Below are 21,607 nucleotides of genomic sequence, written 5' to 3' on the forward strand. Positions count from 1 at the left end.
GCATGCTCCCAAAAAAAATAGTTCCTCAGTAAATCATTGCTCCAAGTTTATTTTTAATAATGTGATTGTCACATTAACTATCTATAGTTTCTGTAGGCTTTCCGACTATTTTTAGTCTGTTGATATCAAATTGATGGTGGCGATTCTAGTTTAGTTTAACGAGTCATGCAATGGGGCAGGGGAGCTCAACAACCGCGTCCCTCCGTATGTTTCTCGCATAATCCTGCAGGCTGCAATAAGAATTGCAATCCGCGCTATAAGACGCCCACATGGTCTTAAAGTAGTCTGCCCCATGGTTATATTCTAGGACTGTTGTTTAAAATCAATAACTCTGCCTGTATCTTTCGGCATTGAAGCCTATTTATTTATTTATTTCAGCAGGTATTAAAATGGTGTACCTGATTTCATACCTGATTTAAACAGCTGTTATTGAGAAATATCTGATTTCAAGTGTTATTGAGAGATTTGCACACATCGTCGGGCCAAGTTCCAAATCGAAGGACTGCTTGATTGGTGACTTGTATTTCTACTTTTCATGTATTTGCAATGCACTCGCTAAGCCTGATGTTAAATTGTTTTTAGATTGTTAAAATAAAAGAAAAAAAAAGAAATAACTTCCCTATAATGTCGAATTTGTCCATTGAAATTTTTGACTTTGCAGAGTTGGTGTTTCCATTGCACATAGGCTATTCTAATTAGCCCGACATCATATGACGAGTGTTGATTTCCCAACACACACACAGAAACACCCCCAGAGGCATTAGTCGATGCAATGTGATCCATAAAAAAGGCCCCTTCAGCTGTTAAGATCCAAGGCTGTTAGTTTTTTCCTATTTTCATAAACAGGCATCTGTGAGTACAGTCAAACTACTTGTTTTGCTTCTGACATTACCCTTTTTTCTCCTGTTTTCCCTTCTGTTATATAATCAACTTGAATCCTCAAAATCTTTTTCTTGTTCTCTCTTACACACAAAACAAACTAACCTGAATCCCTTACCCAAATGTTGTCACCCTAACGTCATTTGGTGGGATTAATTTAGCAAACGAAAAATGTAGTGTACCTACATTATGCAGGGTTTTCCTCTGAAAGTCAACCATATGTGCTGACAATGACCTGAGTTTATCCCTGTATTTTTGAAAAACCAAACCAAAATTTGAGTTTCTATGCCATTTGTTTTTGCTATTTCGTAAAAATGTCTGACAACCAGGCAAAGGAGCATAATATTATTCTTACACTGTCTACACACAACTATGTGGGTCACCAATCATTTTTCTTTATTATTCCATGCATTTCTCACATGAATTCCAGTAAGCAAGTGGCAGAACGTATATTGGTATAGTAGGAGGGATGTTATAAAAACCCTACCCTCTAGAGGTACACCAAGATTAATCCTTTAGGTCTCTCACATAGAATCCAGCCACCTCCCGTAACATTCATCTCATCCGGTCACTGATGCCGCCAGCTCAACATGCCTGCCAAACATTCTTTCATTGTGAGCATCGTGAAAATCATTATTTGCACAATTTCAAGTGAGTAGTTAGCTAATTTGTTTGAATTCCGTGATTTGAATAAGTTTGTTCTTTGTCATCATTACTACAGGCTACAGATAATTTTGTCCTGCCTCCCGGGTATTCTCAATCTTTTTGAGGGGTGGGTATTGTCCGGAATTTGGCGGTATGATAGGTGAAAAATGTTCAATGTACAATACTACTAACAACACATAAAGGCCAATATGTCGTACACCTAATGTAAAAACCAGCAACAACATATAAAGGCCAATGTGCCATAGACATAATGCAAAAAAAGGAACAATACACAAACGCAATATGCAATTCACATAACATGTAGTGTAATGTAGTGCAACGTTAAAGTATGCATGACGCAATGTGCAGACCATGTTTTGCAGATCCATATATAAATAACACACCAAACAGGTCTTAATAACTACAATAACCTGGTTCAAAATGATTTGGTGACAGCACAGCTATTTTACAAATAATCCAATTCCAACTAAATTATACCAGTTCAAATCCCTCATACACCACTTTATCATGTGCGTAAAACACCAACGCATGGAATGTACGCCAGGATAACATCAGCAGATTCAGCAACTAAATCACGACGAGAGCGAATAAAACTTGATATACATTTCAGAAGTGTAAACGTGGGCCTTCATCATAGCAAAGGTCTTAACTGCCTACCCTACTTCGATCGCTGTGACTGTTCATGTACAATGGAGATATGGTGCGTTTTATTATCCATCTGTCTCGGAGGTCCGAGGACGTTGCCTAGCGACACGCATGAACATGCCCCTTTTCCCTGGACGGTGAAATTGCTTGCTCTGATGAACTCGGAGAACGCCGAGCAAGGATTCCGAGACAGAATTCAAGATGGCTGCACCCAGTGTGACTTGAAGAATGAACTGTTTTCATTGCACTTGGACTGCTTTGGTGGTTTAAATGGGAATTTCAATCACCCATATTACTGCAATACCTTACTGCGTCCATATCTCTGCCTATGGCCTATAGCCTACTTATTTTGGAGCGCCTGGTACTCTGCCAATGCTACCGCGACAACAGCTTTCCGGGTGGCGTCCATGTTTTCCTCCAACGACCGAGCAAAACATAATAAAACGATTGAAGGGTGAACGTGACGTCACATCCGAGGTCCGAGTCGGTTCGCAGAGAATACTAAAACGCACCAATAGTTGCCACTCCTTTCTGTCTTGCTTTATTGTTAGTCGTTTTGTATTAGTTTTGATTAAGAGAAACTGCGCTCTCATGACTCAACTGAAAAGGGAGGGTGAGAAGCACTGGTATTGCTATAAAAGCATTAGGGGACGGATTCCATCCCATTGTCACATGTGCCCTTAAATGTGTCTTGTGGTTTCGTCCAGCTGCTCGACGTTGACTCAAAGCAGTCAACTAGGCAAAAAGTTTGTGCCCATCAACATCTCTTGAGACAATGTATGTCAGGGCATTTCAAGGGCTGTGCATTCTTGGGGAACGGCCAGTTTTTCTCCTTGATGGACCCAATGTCAAACAACACCCCAGATATGTCCCTCTGTTCCTTGAGTTGGGGCAACCACTTTTCGTCTTTACAAAGTGTAAGGCAGTGGATCCCTCACAGCCTCGTCACCTCCTTTGTAGTGAAACACATTTTTCCTCTTTCCTGGTCACACTGCACTTTGTGGACGAAAGCAGGCCTTCCAAATCCTCTGCCAATGATCTTGCATTGGACCGCACTCTCTCAAAACTGCTGTCAGTGCGATTGTCAAGCAGGAAACGTTTTTTTCACTTACAGCTGTGCCACTGCACGGTACATACAGGCTAGTTGTCTGTAGTGTAGGTTTTGATCTGATGTGCAATGTCTCTGGCTTCACATCTAGTTTTAGGTCCAAAAACATGAGTTAGACTTCATCTTCTGCAAGGAACAAAACGGCATCATATACATCCCCTTACTGGTGTTGGATGTTTTTTGCCTTTACCTGACTTTCCCATCACGTGTCACTTAGACACATGACTGTGCCTACAGACACCATGGGTGCATCATGAACTACCAAGTTAAGAGGATGGGCACTGCCAGGCACTGGAGTCTCGCACTCTTCTTTGCACACCATTATGTTTACCTCTCATATTTAATCCATTGTCGTAGCCTTGATCGCTCGTGTGCATAATGTCAATATCCAGCTCCCAGCTCTGAATTCCCAGAAATGCTTTCTAGTATTCACCCTTCCACCCTGTGTTGTTACAAAACATTCAATCACGGTCATCTGTTCTGTTCCACTCACATCGGGGTACAATCTAAAATGTTGGAGTCGTATTTAGCAGACCTCATCCTCGTGAGAATTTCCCTATTGACTCTGGGAAGCAATCATGGCTCTGATTTAATTTTGAATGTCTTTGCCTAAATAATAAAAGTTCATTTTATAGACACACTATATAAAGACTTATTTTATCCTTATGTGGCCAGCCATGATGCTGTTAAAAAGACAAAGGCAGAATGCCAGGTTTTGCATCGCCATTACTCTGATAAGACCGATCAACCACTGTAAGACATTTTGCCAATGCCTTGTCTCGGCAGCCAGTGGCAACTGATTTTGTGCATCTATGGTGTTTTGCGAGGCCAAACTTATGTCAAACTCATTCAATCATTCAAATGATCCTCACTGCGTACAGTTATTTGGAGAGGTCACCAACTGAGTAAGCAAAAATGGTAGGTGTGCTAGCGGTCTCTTGAATAGGTGTTGGACTTTCTCTCTCAATCAATATGGCTTGAAGTCCTTGGGTTTCTGTTGTTGGGTATTTGCTGGAATCATTCAAAATAGCCTCACAGTGTACAGTTATTAGTTCAGGTGTCTGCCCTCTGGTGATGCTGCTAACTTCTGTTTCTTGTGGAGCTATGTTGCTAGCTGAGTTAGCAATGGCTGAAAGTGTGTTCTCTTGGTCCGGTGATGGACTTGAAGGTGTTATCCTTGTGAACACTCCCAGGATCAATGTATTTAAAAAAACAAATCCTCTGTTCTTGGAGTGCTTGATCCTTCAATATTCTCCCCCCCATTCATCAATCAAACATATTCTCCATCTTCACACAGTAGGAAGAACGGCCTGGTAGTCACTATTAACTAGGGATGGCCAAAACATAATTTCCAGCTTCCGATAAGTTTAGGTTCCCAAACAAATATTCAAAACAAATTTCGGTGAAGATAAAAAGAAAAAAAGACAATCCATTAATCTGCTTCATCCTTCATCCATCCTTCATCCTCTGCTCCCTGGCACTCTCCTCTAGAAAGAACTCCATGAGGGGATTCATACGGCGGGGTTTCGGGGCTTGGGGGGTATGCTGCGGTGGTGAAAGAGGTGTCTGGGGTGGTAGAAGAGGTGTCTGGGGTGGAGGAGCATGAGGGAGAGGTAGGGGGGCTGGTGGCAGTGTACTCAACGATGTCCTGAAAGAAAACAAATAAGAAGGAATTAGGAATTATTTGCCAGAACTGGGTGATATGGCCATATGTTATGTACAATATATAATAGCTATGTAAACAATATAGTACAGCCAAAAAATACATTGATTAACCATGTATTGGTGTGGATAAAAACCCACAATCTAATATTCCAATATGAGTGGTCGAGAAGGACTAGGTTTGAAATTACCAGTTGTATAAAGTAACAAAACCTGAGTTGTGTGCAAAGAACCAAAGGGCCTTGATACGGACACCTCTTGTGTTTCCCACTACCGTTCCACATTTACTTAGCATACAATTAGTAATATAATTTTCACCACCGTTCCACATGCGTAGATATACGCGTGTGGTTGTCCGGGAAGTACGATGTCTGCAGGCACAATGGCACATGCCTCGCAGAGTCCATTCTCTGTCAAAAAATCAGACTCAGTTATGGTTGTGGTTTGGCTTGACCATATGTCGGTATTGGTGGAATAATAAGTATGTTTTGCAGCGGCTCTGCGACTCTAGCTTTTTTCTGTTCATATAAATTGGGCAATTCAACTGCAGTGAAGTTCTTGCAGATGGCCAGCTGATATTTAAGGTATAAATGGGGACCATATCTTTCGCAATTTTATACACGACATCTATGATCGCGGCCTTTTCTTGTCATAAGGAATGACAATGCTGCTCCCAAGGTTACTTGCTTCTTTGCAGGCGCTTGGTCGCTTGAGCTGGCTTCTGCATCGCCTTGGTGCTACACACACCTGCCATTCCACAGCATGTCTCCATCGCAGGTGGTGGAATAAGTTGCTTGTATCTCCATGTTTTGCAGCAAACGACTTTCTCATAACTTTCACAAAAAAATTTTTTTGTTCTATATCTGACTGCTTGAACCCAAACCATTTCCATACAACTGAGGTAACACAGACTTTTTTAGGAATGAGTTCTTCATTGTGTTCGTGGACATCTTAATGCGCGTCTGTTGGGCGAAGTGAATGTGATTGTATGTGGCTGAGTTTCTGCGCCTCTACTCATAGAATCTGGAGTTACAATGCGTAACAATCGTTTCAGCCATTTACTGTACAATTCAGTTAGTTGAGGAGGGCTGTCAATTAAATAGGCGCTTCAGAAACGGCCAATCAACCTGCCTTGGTTCACCCCCATAGTGCCAAAACTAAATTTGCACGCGAGAGCAGAACATCATTCGCGAGAGGCTGTTACGCGCGAGAGGCTGTTTTGCACGCGCAGAGGTAATTTGCGGGCGCAGAGGTAATTTGCGCGCGCAGAGGTAATTTGCGCGCTGTGGCAACCCGGCCCAGGCCAATTAAAGATATTCAGAACACCTGAGGAACAAGTGGAGAAGCAGGGCTTAAATAGCCCGCTTCTCCACTCATTCGGGGCTCTCCCAGCCCGGGAGCTCCTGCAAGGAGAGACCGGTCCTCGTGGGTGACGGTTTCCACCCACGAAGAAGGGGGACCGCTGATTCCTCCCGAGGTTTAAGTTATTTGTGTTTGGAGAGACTTTATTTTCGGTAATAAACCTGCCTTTTTGGCTTTCACCAAAGAAATGCTGTCCTGTTTGGGAGGAGTTGGTGCGCTCAATGTGCCGGGTTGCCACATATGGTGGAGAATGCAGGCAACTCGACCGAGCTACGGGCCATTTTGGGTGGGAGCGCCCACCTCAAGCCACCCCCAAACCGGAGCCGACGCAGCCGGGGCCGACGCAGCCGGAGCCGACGCAGCAGAGACGCCACCAGAGACGATGCCGCCAGAGACGACACGCCGCCAGAGACGACGCCGCCAGAGACGACGCAGCCCGAGACGAGGCCGCGGGAGACGAGGCCGCGGGAGACGAGGCTGCGGGAGACTAGGCCGCGAGACGAGCCACGCCGGCAGCAGAAGCAGCCATGCTGCGCGCCGGACCGCTGCCACCTCCGAAAGGCCACCCGGGGCTTCAGCAAAGGGTGGAGGAGTGTGGCACCCGGCCCAGGCCAATTAAAGATATTCAGAACACCTGAGGAACAAGTGGAGAAGCAGGGCTTAAATAGCCCGCTTCTCCACTCATTCGGGGCTCTCCCAGCCCGGGAGCTCCAGCAAGGAGAGACCGGTCCTCGTGGGTGACGGGTTTCCACCCACGAAGAAGGGGACCGCTGATTCCTCCCGAGGTTTAAGTTATTTGTGTTTGGAGAGACTTTATTTTCGGTAATAAACCTGCCTTTTTGGCTTTCACCAAAGAAATGCTGTCCTGTTTGGGAGGAGTTGGTGCGCTCAACGTGCCGGGTTGCCACAGCGCGCAGAGGCTGTTTTGCGCGCGCGAGAGGCTGTTTTGCGCGCATGCAGAGGTAATTTGCGCGCGCGCAGTTAATATCTACGCATGTGGAATAATATAATACGCCCAAATGCATCTTTTATCACATTAGTGAATTATGCCACTAATGTGTCGCCATACACCACCAGTTTTAATTTAATTAAGAGAAGTATACGTCATTACACAGAAGATTTTTTTCTTTGTTAAAGTCTCTGCAGTTACAACATTATGTTGTATGATTACACTTTTGCACAATAAATGTTCTCAAAACGACATACTAAATTTCTTTCTTTTGTTTAATACATTTAGTAGTTTGGCTTTCCTTAGAGTCTATGTAACCTGTTCTGAAATGGTTATATTATGATTTATATATCGTGATATATATCGTTATCGCAATAGGTTTTAATGTATATCGCAATATGGATTTTAGGCCATATCGCCCATCCCTAGTTTCAATGGGGTGAAGGTAATTATTTTCTGGTCCCAGTCTTTTATGCCTTGGATAACATGTTGTTTGTGGATTTAAATGAAAATGTTCATGTCAAGAGTTTGACTGTTAGAGGAAACACAATGAGAAAGACCACACGTCTCGTATGTTACATCACGCTCCCTGGGACTGGCGTGGACAAGACCGACAATCTCCCCATCGGCATAACTGAAACTCTCCACATGTCCCGACTTATAATGGTTTTCACCTCTTCCGATGCTTTTATCCCATGGACCTATAAAGTTTTATCCTCCCCTTGGAAAAAAGCGGTTAAGTGGAGCAGAGAGAACGCCATGTCTGTACCGGAGTTCCAAGTGCGGGTGGTGACGTATATCATTTGCGTCGAGAGCAGCAAGGAGCTGTAGTTCACAAAGCGGCCTCACACAAAACATTATCAAACTTCTTCACGTACATTTTTAGTTTTCTATGCATGAGAAATTATCATTTAAATCCACAAACAACATATGTGTAATCCAGGGCATGTACGTCACGCATATACGCATATACATACTGGGATCAGAAAATAAAAACTTTCTCTCCATTGAAACCCATTCATATTTTTCGATCTCATAGGTCCCATGGGCTCTACCGGAAGGGGTCTGACTTCTCCACTCTATTGACTATGTCCAGACTCTGTGCAAATGAAAAAAGTACGAGAGTCTGGTAGGACCAGGCTATACAATTTCTGGATGTGCCCCTAAAATGTTCAGTTAGGGGCCACAGTGCTCCTAGTGAAAAAAGTTAGTGTGGAGACCTGTCTAGTGTTACCCCAAAGCAGTGGTCCACTTGAAGTGGAATCTAACATTGATTTGATTGACTAAGCATTATTTCGAAATGTTTGAAATAAAAAAATAAAACCTTTTAGACAGTTCATTTAAGCTCATTGTGTTCCTTATTATTTTTATTAGCCCGCCAGATGAGAAATCAAGCCAGCGAAAGCAGAGGTCCCCGACCTTTATTATGCCAAATGTACTATGTCAGACAATATTTCTGTAGACCGGTGTTACACCATATTCTGTTACCCATCATAAAGTGTGACATCAGGGGTTGCTGTTGCTGGTTTTCTGCAACATGCACGTGCTTAAAGGGTAGCCTGAGTTCACTTCTAATAAACATTGTATCGCCATTGCTTTGTTACACTGGCCAATTGGCTTAGGGAAAGCGGTTGATATGCATCTTTAGTATATGCTACACGTGAACCTCTCAAACTCTGGATATTGTTTTCATCGCAGAATATACTACACGTGAACAATCCAAAAACAAATAAATCGGGGCAAAAATTGTTGTCTTGTTTATTTTTGGAGTGTTCATGTGTAGTATATACTAAAACCGTTTTTCACCTCAGGCTCCGTGGATAATGGGGAATTCCTAGAGGTGTCAAGTAACTAAGTACAAAAACTTTGTTACCTTACTTAAGTAGAAATTTTGGGTATCTATACTTTACTGGAGTAATTATTTTTCATCCTACTTTTTACTTCTACTTCTTACATTTTCACGCACTTATCTGTACTTTCTACTCCTTACTTCTTAAAAAATGGCATCGTTACTCCTATTTAATTTCGGCTTGTTTTTATTCAGCCGAAAAAACACAAACAAAAAATATTTTTTTTGTTTGATTCTAGGTTTGCACACCTATCCAGATAATTCAGGCATCGGATAGAGAGAATTTGATTGGTTGGATGAGAATAGAAACATATACCATTCTGACACCCTATTGGTTTATACGCGATCCATGGCACCTGCGCACGACCAGAGCCCATCTACATTCTCTGACATGACATAAATCGCGCCATGTTCCAGCTACAAAATAGCAGACGTAGATGAGCGAAATGTCCGAACCAAGCACCAGTGAGGAGGTTGGTAGCCAAGAAGACCAGCCAACCATTCTACATTCCTGGCTGTACCTGGAAGAATTTTTTGAAATGGTTGGATGCAAAAACAATTAAGTTCTTACTCGTTACATCTAAAATCTAGCCTTCAGCTAGCTTGGATACATACATTTATTAGATGGCCTTTAGAAAAAAAAATTGGGGAAGTGGGGCAGTGTGCTATAGAGGTGTGCTGTGTGTGTCACTAATTCACGGATGGGATAATTGCAGAATTCCTTGATTCCAAATTCATTGTATGTGTGAGCATACTTGGCGAATAAGCTGATTGTATTTCTATAGACCCCTGTGGCACGGCCTAAGCTTTTGTCCTTAATGGCGTTTTTTCCCCCTTGCATTACTTTTACTTTCATACTTTAAGTAGTTTTGAAACCAGTACTTTTTACTTTTACTCAAGTAAAAAGCTTGAGTTGATACTTCAACAGAAGTATTTTTAAACAATAGTACCTATACTATACTTCTACTTAAGTAATGAATGTGAATACTTTTGACACCTCTGGGAATTCCCCACTTTTCACTTATTCACTAACCCTTTTGTTGAGTCCAAGACCAGGGCTTTTCAAGTCCGTGTCCAAAGAGATTTGGGTCAGTGGCATAAAAGTAGAAAGCCAAAAAGGTGCAAGTAGTCGGATGATGGTTATAGAACACCCTTAATATTTATATTTAGCAAGTTCATTCACTGAGCTGAAGGAGATTAAACCATGGGACAGAAGAGGCTTAGTGGATCGTCCATTTTTGAATCACACAAAGTGTTGGACCTGTGTTCCGCTAGTGGAGCTGTTTAGATGGTTTTGTTTACAATACATCGCAATCTCTATCTATTGGTTTCTGACATATTTTGAGTGGATGTGGAGGGATTGTCGTAGAGCAGTAGAATCAACGGCTGAGTAGTGTTCGCTGCCATCCTTAGCCACCTTTTTATCACGTTAGGTACATTCAGTATACTGTTATTATAGGGATGGTCATTCAAGGTGGAGGCATATGGGCTTCACCAGATGGCTGCCCCAATCAGATTAGTCGAAGAGGATCCTCTTTGCCACCCAAGGAAACAAAAGACAGACAAGATCACCACAGGCGTCTTTAGGTTTGCCCACCATTAGGTAACAAATTGTTTAAAAGATGTCCAACCCAAAGTCTTAGTTGGGATTCAAACACTGTGATAAAAAATATCAGAATTGGGCTGAGCATTCTAGGAAGGGAGGCGTGTTACGACCCATTGCAACTTTGCGCTACTTTTTTATTGTCGTCACGCTATCGTTATAATGAGCGATGTTTTATGAAAGGCGCCACACGCTGTGGGATTAGACTTATCCTAACCTTTCATCGGACAAGGACATCAACTCGTTTGAGATTTGTTTTAGTTTGTCACTTCCCTTGAATTTAGATTTTATCTCCTGACACTTGTTCTTCCTCCGACGGTTGCAGACATCCGCTTTGTTTCCCGCACCTCTAGTGAATGTAAAGCAGAGTCAGAGTGACGTAAAATACTGCCGTAAAGTAAACATCGATAGGAACGAAAGAGGGAAATATCTATTAGAATTTTCCCTCGTTCCCCGATATATATCATACCGCACAGCCCTAGTTCATGCTCAAAGCCTATGAAGCATTAAACAGGACTGTTGACAGAATCACAGACATCATGAACAAAAATATCTTATGCCCAACGATGTTAGATGATACTTTTTAGATACTTTGACTTCCTTTACAATGTGCGATAAAACCTCTCTGTCTTCAGCGTGAATCTCGGCTCTGCAGTCGCCAGGAGCCGGTTGAACCCATCACCTTCCACCAAAGAAACAGTTTGGATGTCTGTGTGTATCATCTCCATCCGTGTTTAGTCCAGGTGTTTGCCCTTGGATCTGATGGACCTCATTTGGTTACATGGTCAAATGCTTGTTGCAAGGTAGGGTGCTGTGTTCTAACGGTCCCTCACTGGGCCCCTGTGCCTCTTCATTGGCATCATTATGTTTGTTCTTCAAATGAGCCCACAAATGGGAATTGTTCTTCTGGTTCCCTTTGCTTGACCCCTCGCTTACTTCATTTTGTATTGCAGACCAGTACATTAAAGGATTTTTTTTTGAAGTACCGTAATCCCAAACTTATGCCCTGTTTACACCTACCCGATAGTGGGCCCCGATGGTGCCCGATGGCTAAATCAGCAGCTATCGTTATAACATCGGCAAATAGCGTGGTTGCATCGGGAAACATCGTTACTCTTCCCGGGAACATCGTTAGACAACGGGAAGAAACGGGAAGAAATGCTCAATGATCGGGCAACATCGGGCAACATCGGCAAAGAACGAACATGTTTGTTAATTTTGGGTCTATCGGGTAGAATCGGTTACCAGGTGCTGCTATGGGCTAATCGGCTATAATCGGGAATAGAACGGGAGTATAACGTAAGATCGCAAATCATCCGGGAATTTTCCTGGGCACATCGGCTATATTCGTTAATCTTCCGCGCTTTATCGTGCTTTATCGTCTTTATATCGGCAACCTCAACACACGAAAGACCCTCGAGAACCCTAGACAAATAACGATTGTGAGTGACCAGATTGTGTTAAGGAAGACCCTCAATCTGCCACTTGGGTATAAATAGGGGGTGATGGATGGATGTCCTACTTTTATAATTACAGGGTACTTTATTATAAAATCGCTATTGTAATATAATAAATATATAAATAAATATCAGTCTAAACCAGTCTCCCCTTTACCTTCTCCCGAAATGACGTCAAACGCACTTCGGGTGTCTTCCCTGGCATAAATCTTTATGTTATCGTTATAACATCAGGTATGTGTAAATGCTACCCCGATAAATTGACCCGATCATACATTTTTAGCCCGATGTCACCCGAATCACCCCGACTTCCACATCGGTGGTCCATCGGCCATTAGCGGCCATTAGCGGGATGGTGTAAACGGGGTATTAGCTGCTACAACATGGAAACCTAAAAAAGAAAGAGCAGGATATCGCTCCAGCTTTATGGTAAAATTAATTGGCTTGCATCCGCCCTGGTTTTGTTAGCTCTGGCTACAGTAGGTATATGAGCACAAAAAGTATAAACATCCTACCCTGGAAAGAGCAGGAAGCTACAGCACTTTTGATATCGGGCTTTGTATCCAAAAAATAGATTTTTTTTTTCACAAACTTGCATGTAACTTCCTTAATAATCAAGATAACCCCACTACATTTCCAGGGAAGATAGTTAATTGTTTGTTCTAATTAGTAAACCCATTTAAACATCATTTTGAGGGCCAATATTGTCCGATAATATTGGCCAACCGACATACAGTATGTTGGTCAGGCTCTAATATCTATGTAATCATAAAGTGGCCCATCTCTGTGGAGACACTGTCGCAAGTTATTCACATCCCACCATGATAAAACCCATCAATAAGGAGAACGAAGTGTTTGATTATTACAATTATGTGAAGGAAGCGCTTCAGAGCAGAGAACAAATGCAGCACCATTCAATTTAGAGAACCAACATAATTCCACCCGCACCTGTACGTAATCCCTGCCCGTTTTGATGTGTGTTTTTAGTGTACGCCAATGTCCTCAAAGCTCACAAAGTGCATTAAAGCGGTCTTATGCAAGGAGAGAAAGGCTGACTCAGCGTTCCAGGTCCTCCGGGTCTAGCGGTGATACCTGCTGCAGCCCAGGTATCGGCCCACTTTAACGCCATGTTTCTGGCTTTCAGTTTTCAGTTGACACTGCTAGTCTCGGACCACGGATGTCCTGTTAGCTCCCGGTTTAAGATCGCTTCTGTACTGGATCGAAGCACAGCTTGTTTTAGAGACTGGATTATTATTGTTTTACCATTGCAGAGCGTCCACAAATCAATGTTTTTAGTTGTAGGCATATATTTCTCATTAGAGCCAACATATAATATAATTAATAATTAGTATAATTTACTCTTACCCATGGTTAATGGCCTATAAACTTCACTGGCTCCCAGTACACTACCGCATCCAATACAAAACCCTACTCCTCACCTACAAAGCTCTCCACAACCTAGCCCCCAGTTATCTCTGCGACCTCCTCCAAGAATACACTCCCTCCCGCTCCCTCCGCTCAACCTCTGCTGGACTACTATGTATCCCCACATCACGACTCACTTCAATGGGTGCCCGGTCATTCAGCTGTTCAGCACCCAGGCTCTGGAACTCCCTCCCCCCACACATAAAACAGTCAGACACCATTACAACCTTCAAGTCACAACTCAAAACTCACCTGTTCAAACTCGCACACAACGTCTAACTGATCACTGTTTTGATTGTTTTTTTTTCTTTGTTTTGTTTTGTTTTGTCTTGTTTTTGTTTTATTTATTTCTTATTGCTTATGTTTATTTATTTATTTATTTATTTTTTCCACAATGTCTTGTTTTTTTAAATATGATGACTATATGCTATGTAAGGTGACCTTGGGTGTCTTGAAAGGCGCCTCTAAATTAAATGTATTGTTATTTATTATTATAAAAGCCTCCTTCATGATGTAGGCTGCAGAGAGAATGTGCTGTTGCTTCTATAGCCTAACTATATGATCTAAGAGCTATCATTTGAGTTGAATTAGTTAGAAATGGAAGATCTGAAGATCTTCTTACATTTCTCGCACTAATACTGAATGTCTTTCATCAGGTATTAATGTGTGAAATGAAGAAGGTCTGTTGCTAGGTGTCTGTGCTATCAGACAATTCAGCTTTTCGACTGCTCCCGATCCATTTCTGACCAATGAGGTCATTTGTTCTCTGATTGTTTCAAGGAATTCTATCATGTGCTATTATAATGCATATGACTATACTTTATTTCTGACTGCGAGAATTTGAGTCTCGTCGAATGATGATTACACTATTACAATTTGAAGGTACAGAACAGTGCCACTGCTTGCTACTTTCTCAGAAGCATTGCCCCCCCCCCCCATTTGTATCATTTATACTGGTCATTTACCATAGTAAACAGTAATAATGATATCGATATATTTTTAAAGGAACATATTTTGGTGTTTCCCAACAAGTAAACATAGTATTTGAGTTCCAGGAAACTGCTGGAAAGAGCTCCTTGCTAGAAATAGCTTTTAGGAAAAAAATCTCGCCTCTGTTTCAGTCCCTTCAGATTGCGCTGTTTCTGGTGTCTGTAGCTTTAATGCAAATGAGCTGCTGCCCATTGACCAATGAGCTGTCAGAGTGAACCACAGCATGAGGGAGAAGTGATTGTTTCTGTTTGCGCACTCCTGGAGCTCTATATCTATATAATATAATATAATATTATACAACGGGGGGCCTAAATCCAGCGATCTGATTGGTTCCTGACTGTTGTATAATGAGCGTATACATAACTGCTATGACGCCCGATCATTTTGTGAAAGTTTGCATATCACTCCGCGCCTGGAAGTAGAAACAGTTACAAAGTAAAACATATGTTGGATGATGGTGGAGAGGGTGTAAATGTTGTTACTCCGGGAGTGAGCAAGGCGATGGAGAGACTAACGAAAGCTTAGGCACACGGCGAGTGAACTGCTCCATAGGATAAATTGCCGGCGAACCGCTCTAGCCGAGCCTTCTCTCGGAGGGACGCTAAAGTGTGTTGCATAGCGACCGTCTTGCATTTTGAAGGCAGCCAGGAGGGACTACTTTTTTGTATTCTTTAATAAAACGGCTACTTTGACTTTCTTGGTTTCTTTTTAAATGTAGTGTGTCTATGACTTTCGTTTCGCCATAATAGTAACCGTTGTATAAAAGCTATAGATCACTTCAGTCAGTGGTATGTGCTCATTATACCACTGTGAAGGGGGTCGCCGGCCCTGCGCGTCGGGGCCGGACAACGCCCCTTTACAGTGGTATAATGAGCACATACCACAGCCTGTCGTGATCTATTGCTTAAATATATATATAGGTATTTATATAATTTATATCTAATATCACGGCCAAAAGCTAGCGGCTGATATTATGAATAATAAAGACTGCATCTGACGTCTCTGGTACTTCCACAACAAGTAAAGACTCGTAGTGGGGGTAATCTCGGCGATGGTTGAGAAGAATTGGGGGAAAGGAACTTTGGCCTTGACTCTCTGAAGTCCATGTTGAACCGCGACATGGAGGAGAAAGGGATTGTACTCCCCGAGCTCGGCAGCAGCCCGGCATCCCAGCTCCGGGAGTACAATCCCTTCCTCCGCTGGAGTTGCCGGACTGCCGCTGAGCTCCCCCCCCAGAGCTGCCGGACTGCCGCCGAAGCTCACCCGCCAGAGCTGCCGGACTGAGCTTTCGCCAGAGCTGTGGTGGCAGTCCGGCAGCTCTGCCGGACTCCCTGCCAGGCAGTCACATGGCAAACTGACAAATTAGACATGGAATGCACGAACATCTCCGCCCAGCGCACGTCCGCTGGTCCACAAAATCTTAGCTATACTCTTATTGGAGGGGGGTGGGGAAGTGGGAGGTCATATTCAACTGTGCCCCCTTCTTACATAGGAGGGGGTGCCAAAATTGACTCGCTCGTTTGGCAACTGTAGTCGGGGTACTCTCAGAAATGCATATCTCACTCAAGAAATCATATACAGACTCTTTTCAAAGTTTATATGCGTGTGGGAGCACCAGAGACCAAAAACAACCCCCCCGAATCCCAGGAAAAGTTGTTTTCATAATATGTCCCCTTTAAATATATATATATCTTATCTATATATATAGATATATAATTGGGATTTAGATGTGTGTTCAATGAAAACTCTCTCCCAGTAGTGTGACAGCAGCATTTTTTTTATGTTGATAGTTGTCGTGGTCAAGCTTAAACATTGGTGTTTGGATTTCCTTTAGGTTGCAATGTTGTGCCATGAGGACAGTAATGCTGGATGTTCACTTGGTTTGAATGGTAAATACAATGAATACGTAGCTCCGGTTGTCTGCTCACATGTTTCCTTGTGTTGGTGTGTTTGGAGGGTTTATCCGGCTGTTCCTTGTGTTTCTAGTTGCGTGATGTCGTCAACATTGGCTGAGGTTGGTTTGTTGTTTCTTTGTTCTTTAGGTTGTTTGGCCAACTGAGGGGATGGCGGTGACCTAACATTCATCGCTCCGACCACGCTTCTCATCTTCTTTCATGTTTCCCCCACTTGCATGTAATTATTTAAGCTATCGCTTTCCGGCTTTCTCAAGTTTTTACTACTCATGCATGCCCCCTCTTTCTGTTGTTCTTGGGGAGAGTAAATTCATAAAAGCTGTGGATTTTTGGCAAGCGTTTTTGGTGTCAGAGTTGAGGTTTATTACCCAGACACAGCCAACCTGAGGCCAGTAGTAGAGCCAGCGATAGGGACCACCCCCGGGGATCGCCGCCATGCAGAGCCCAGCAGGGGTCTGTTACCTTTAGGCCCCCCTCCATCTCTCGCCATCTCTCCCCTTCACTGTTCTCCCCCACAACACCCCGCCCACCTTGTGTCTTGATGTTGGGCGGGTCCCCTGGTACCCTCACCCTCTGTTGGCCCCCCCGCACCTGCTGCCACTACGGCCACCTCCCGCAGCCACGTTGTCGCCATGCAGACGGAGGCGCTGGCTCCAGCCCTGGCAGATAGCAAGGCCCCCGGGCCGCCCGCCCTTCAGCTCCGCGGTGCCCCTCCGGATCCTCAACAAAGGCCCTGACTACTTCCGGAGACAGGTAGGGGTCTTCTGGTGGCATGTGCTGTTTATAAAGCTTGTTGCTTTGCAAAGGCAAATGTATGTGTGTAGCTTTTGTATTTTGAGTTTAATATTTGTAAGTCTTTGTAACTATCATAAATCCTAAACATTGATCAGTGAGAGGGGAAGCCTGTTTATAATGGGCTTATTTTAGTCAAGTAGTCAAACTGAAATTCAAACACATGCATGTTTGACCTGATTGTTGATTATTCAAATCAATGTGCAGTTCTCAAGTCCTTTGTCCCAAATATACCATAAAGCCATGGCACGAAGTTGAGGGCTCTTGCAGGAAACCCCAACAACTACTCCCTCGATTCATCCCCTCTCTGATCCACTCAGAACAGTGAAAGACAGAGGGCTGGCTGGGAGGAGGGTGAGAACAGGGGGATTTAAAGAACTGTTACAGGGATTTGTACATTCTTCATTTTCGGTTAAATGGAGGACTCAAAGAGATTTGGTTGTTTGAACTCAATCAGTCAAAGGGAAAACGTATTGTTCATACTCATGTTAGCTTTTAGTTCAATTCATATCTGGTGGTTGGGTACATTCATTTTCAATTTCAGAAAGACTATTTTCTAATAGAAGAGATTAATGAATTAATAAGTTCCTAAACATAACTTAACATTTATTTTCTGAAACAAATCTAATTGTATTCAGGTCGAGCCGAACCCAAAGCGCCTGAGTGCAGTGGAGAGACTGGAAGCTGACAAGGCTAAGTATGTGAAGAGTCATGAAGTCATCAATGCCAAGCAGGAGCCAATCAAACCGCCCATTCTGGCCAAGCCCCTCATTTGCCCCGCACAGCTTGGCAAAAGAGGCTCTGTGGGAGGAGTTGGGAATGGAGGCGGGATGACATTCAAAGCCTCTAATAACAACGCCAAGGCGGACTCCTGTGCCACTTCTAGCGGGGAAATCTGCAAGCGGGAGAACCTGAACCTGGAGATGCTGAAGAACCTCCTGAACTCCTCCTCCTCCCCGGGGGCCGGATCTGAGGGTCCAGGGGGAGGGGCCAAAAGTGCTGTGATGCTGAGGTCATCAGGAGGAGCCAGGAGCTATAATCCATCCAGGTAAATGCTCAGAACAAACCTGACAACAACGACAAATCTGAAAGCAATAATAACGTTACATCTAAGCCAGGTGTGGGCAATAACTTTTCCTAGGGGGCTCGGGATTGTTGTTGAGGGCCAAACAAACACGTCACACACGACTAGAATTAAACAAATGCAGACTACGCCATTGTTTGACATTGAATATAGTGTACACTACCTCCGGAGGTGGTTTTGACAAAATCTCTGGTAGAACCAAATCTACATGTGTGGTGGTTGCTCTTTGGTCGCTTTCCTCTACCTGTTCTTCATATGCATCTAATTATGCCTTTTATCTCCATTTCCAGGATGCCATTGACATACCGGTCCACCATGACCCTCAATGAGCATCCACTGGAAACAGTGCCCAGCCCCAGCACCTCTCACTCCCTCCGCTCCTTCTCCCACTCCCTTAAAGTCCCTCCAGGCCATAGCAGTGGGCGTCGCAGCCCTCAGCAGGGAGGGAACCTCAACCTCAGCAGACAGGTTCTGGACGAGAGAGGCATAGGAGGAGGACGGCACTCCGAGCGCTCCCACTCTCCGCTGCCTCCCCTGCTGACCTCCCACTCGTCCTCAGACCTCCTGCGGCTGTGCAACGGCAAGCCGCTCCGCACCGCCCGCTCCGGCAGCTCCTCCGCACCTCCCCTTCCCCCCAAGCCCCACCCCGCCTCGTTGCCGCCTCCTGCGTTGTCTCTTTCTCTGCCCTCCTACCGGCAGAGCCAGTCCCCCGCCCCCTGTGACGCGGCGACACCCCCTCTGTCCCTGACTTGCGAGCGAGGCGACCCCTCCAACGCGTCCAGCGACCCAAACCTGGAGCTGGGCTGCTCAGTGGCCCGCCGCCCGACGCTGCACCGCTCCAAGTCGGACCTGTCGGACCGCTACGCCCGGGCCGGCGCCGACGTGGAGCGCTTCTTCAACTACTGCGGGCTGGACCCCGAGGAGCTGGAGGCCGGCGGGCCGGAGAGCTTCACCAGGGCCAACTCCGACATCGTCAGCCTCAACTTCCGCTCGGCCTCCATGATCTCGTCGGACTGCGAGCGGCGGTCATCCCACGAGGGGCTGTCGGACGCAGAGGAGGGCGAGGCGGAGGAGGAGGAGGCGGGGGAGCGAGTGCCTTACGGGATCTCGGCTGTGGAGCGCAACGCCAGGGTCATCAAGTGGCTTTACAGCATCAAACAGGCACGAGAGACGCAGAAGGTCTCTCATGTCTGAGAAGGGGAACACGAAGCAGACTGTTTTCTTTGTGCTGAAGAACAAGTCATGGGAGGAGAGTCAGAGACCTGGGAGTGGCCGCCAGTTGAATTGAGGCTAATGGCAACATTGAGAAATGTGCATCAAAGCAGTTGGTCCATGTTCTTTGTGTGGATGTGAATAAAAGCATCTGTGCAGACAGTACATGTACAGACAGACAGCATATATAGAGCTTGACAGACCACAGTACTACCAAACCATGAAATAAAAGGGGAAGCATGAGAAGTAGATATAAACTAGCAGAATGACAGCTTGGTTACATACACAGATCCACTAAAGAACGCACTCATTTGTATTACAATGGACGTTTCTTGATGGACACAAAATCTGCCGTGCACAAAGGCAGTTGGGTTTGTCTTTGAATAAATCTCTGATTCCTGTTGCTTAACCAATGCTGATAGACTACGGGGCAGTCACTTGGTCACCAAACAGAGGGATTATTTAGCTGAGAACATTCTTCCAACCATCGATTACCCTGAGAAGAAAATAACACTCTTCACATCTATTCAAAGTTATGTCGGACTTCAATCTGTATAACTTGCTGAATTATCTGAGTAGTGTTACCACACTTGAGCTACCCTGCTAATGAACACTTGTTAGACTTGACGATCACAACTCCATCAGACAACTCCAATTTGACAGGCAGGTGGCGGTGGTGTGCTAGTAGAATTTTGCAGAATAATCACATTGCTGTATGTGTTAGGGTTGCCCAAATTACATAACCAACTCTGTACGAGGCAACAAGTTTGCCTTTCATTATCCAGTTCACTTTTAACGAAAAGGCCCACTTGAAACAATGACATAAATCCAAAATCAATGTTCACAATTTAGAGATATAGGCCAAAAGTACTGTAGCAACAAGGAAAGTAGATTTTGAAATTACGTTTTGGGTGATTATTTTGGTGTGTTGCATTCAGATTTCTCTATTTATCCAAGGGGAAAATATTGATTTGGGAACAGTTAGTCCCAATGCTAATGATAATTTGATCATTGATCACGATATGCGAAAGGTAAAGGTTAGCCCCTTTATGCATGTTTTCAAGGATGGCAATGAGGCTACTTGGGGTATGACTCAAATGTCCTTTTTGAATTTTCAAGTCAACATTACTTACAATATGGGCCAGAATGAGTCTTCCCTCCCTATGTTTCCCTTTAAAGATTTTGGAAACTAGCAGCTTGACAGAGTGTTTACCTTTCAGAAGGCAGAGATAGTAGAAAAACTTCTGTAATTTGGGGAAACATGAAAATGTTGGACTGGAATCATTTGGTGTGTTATAATGCACAATGTATTAACAATTTATAATTTCACGCACTTTCAAGCTTAATTCTGAACCAGTTTACTTTCATTACGCTGCGTTAAACTATAGCTTGCCTTGTTCCTCCTGACATTATTTCTTGTGTTGTATTCTTAAGAGCCTGATAAAATTTGTTTTATTATTTTCAAATGATTATGTGTCTGCCATTGTGCATACATTTCACATGACTGACAAATAATATGTTTGAAATACAAAAAAAGGCCTAGAATTTAGGTCGTCGTATGACATTGGTTAATTTAGAAACATAAAAGTTAATAATTTGGAATGAAAAAGGCCACATTGTCCAAAATGGTGGATCCTAGAGACCATATTGTGTTCATTTTATTAATTATGAGTAACAGGTGAGAGATCAAAAGACTGGCTGAGATGGGGGTAGATTGGCAAGAGATTACCGTATCATTAACGTCAAAGTTCAACCTTGTGGCAAACATTAAAGGCACAGCTAGAAATATGTTTATTGCAGCTGGTATAACACCTGCAGTGCATTTCTCCCCAACCACATATGCCTCATTATTTGACCTACAGTGCTGAGCTGTTCCAGAGCCATGCATTCAATGGCTCCCCAACGCACCACCATTCTTATGGATCAGGGCTGTTAATGTGTTTGTTATGTAGGTTAAACATGTTTTGCTTTTTAGGAAATTATTGAATACAAACCTGTACATACTCATTAC

The 21,607-nt window shown here is 43.8% G+C and overlaps 1 protein-coding gene across 1 annotated transcript in view; it reads left to right on the forward strand.

Annotated features, from left to right (window-relative positions):
* The window catches only part of LOC130386929 (protein FAM110B-like), a 33,455-nt gene extending 13,494 nt beyond the window's left edge, over positions 1–19,961 (forward strand). The window contains 4 exon segments of the mRNA XM_056595793.1: positions 16,638–17,193; positions 17,195–17,261; positions 17,939–18,348; positions 18,675–19,961. Coding sequence (XP_056451768.1) covers positions 17,141–17,193; positions 17,195–17,261; positions 17,939–18,348; positions 18,675–19,578 — 1,434 coding nt within the window. The 5' untranslated portion in view covers positions 16,638–17,140 and the 3' untranslated portion in view covers positions 19,579–19,961.
* The last annotated feature ends 1,646 nt before the right edge of the window (positions 19,962–21,607 follow it).

The sequence above is a fragment of the Gadus chalcogrammus genome, chromosome 8 (genome assembly GCF_026213295.1).
Source record: "Gadus chalcogrammus isolate NIFS_2021 chromosome 8, NIFS_Gcha_1.0, whole genome shotgun sequence".
Lineage (NCBI taxonomy): Eukaryota > Metazoa > Chordata > Actinopteri > Gadiformes > Gadidae > Gadus > Gadus chalcogrammus.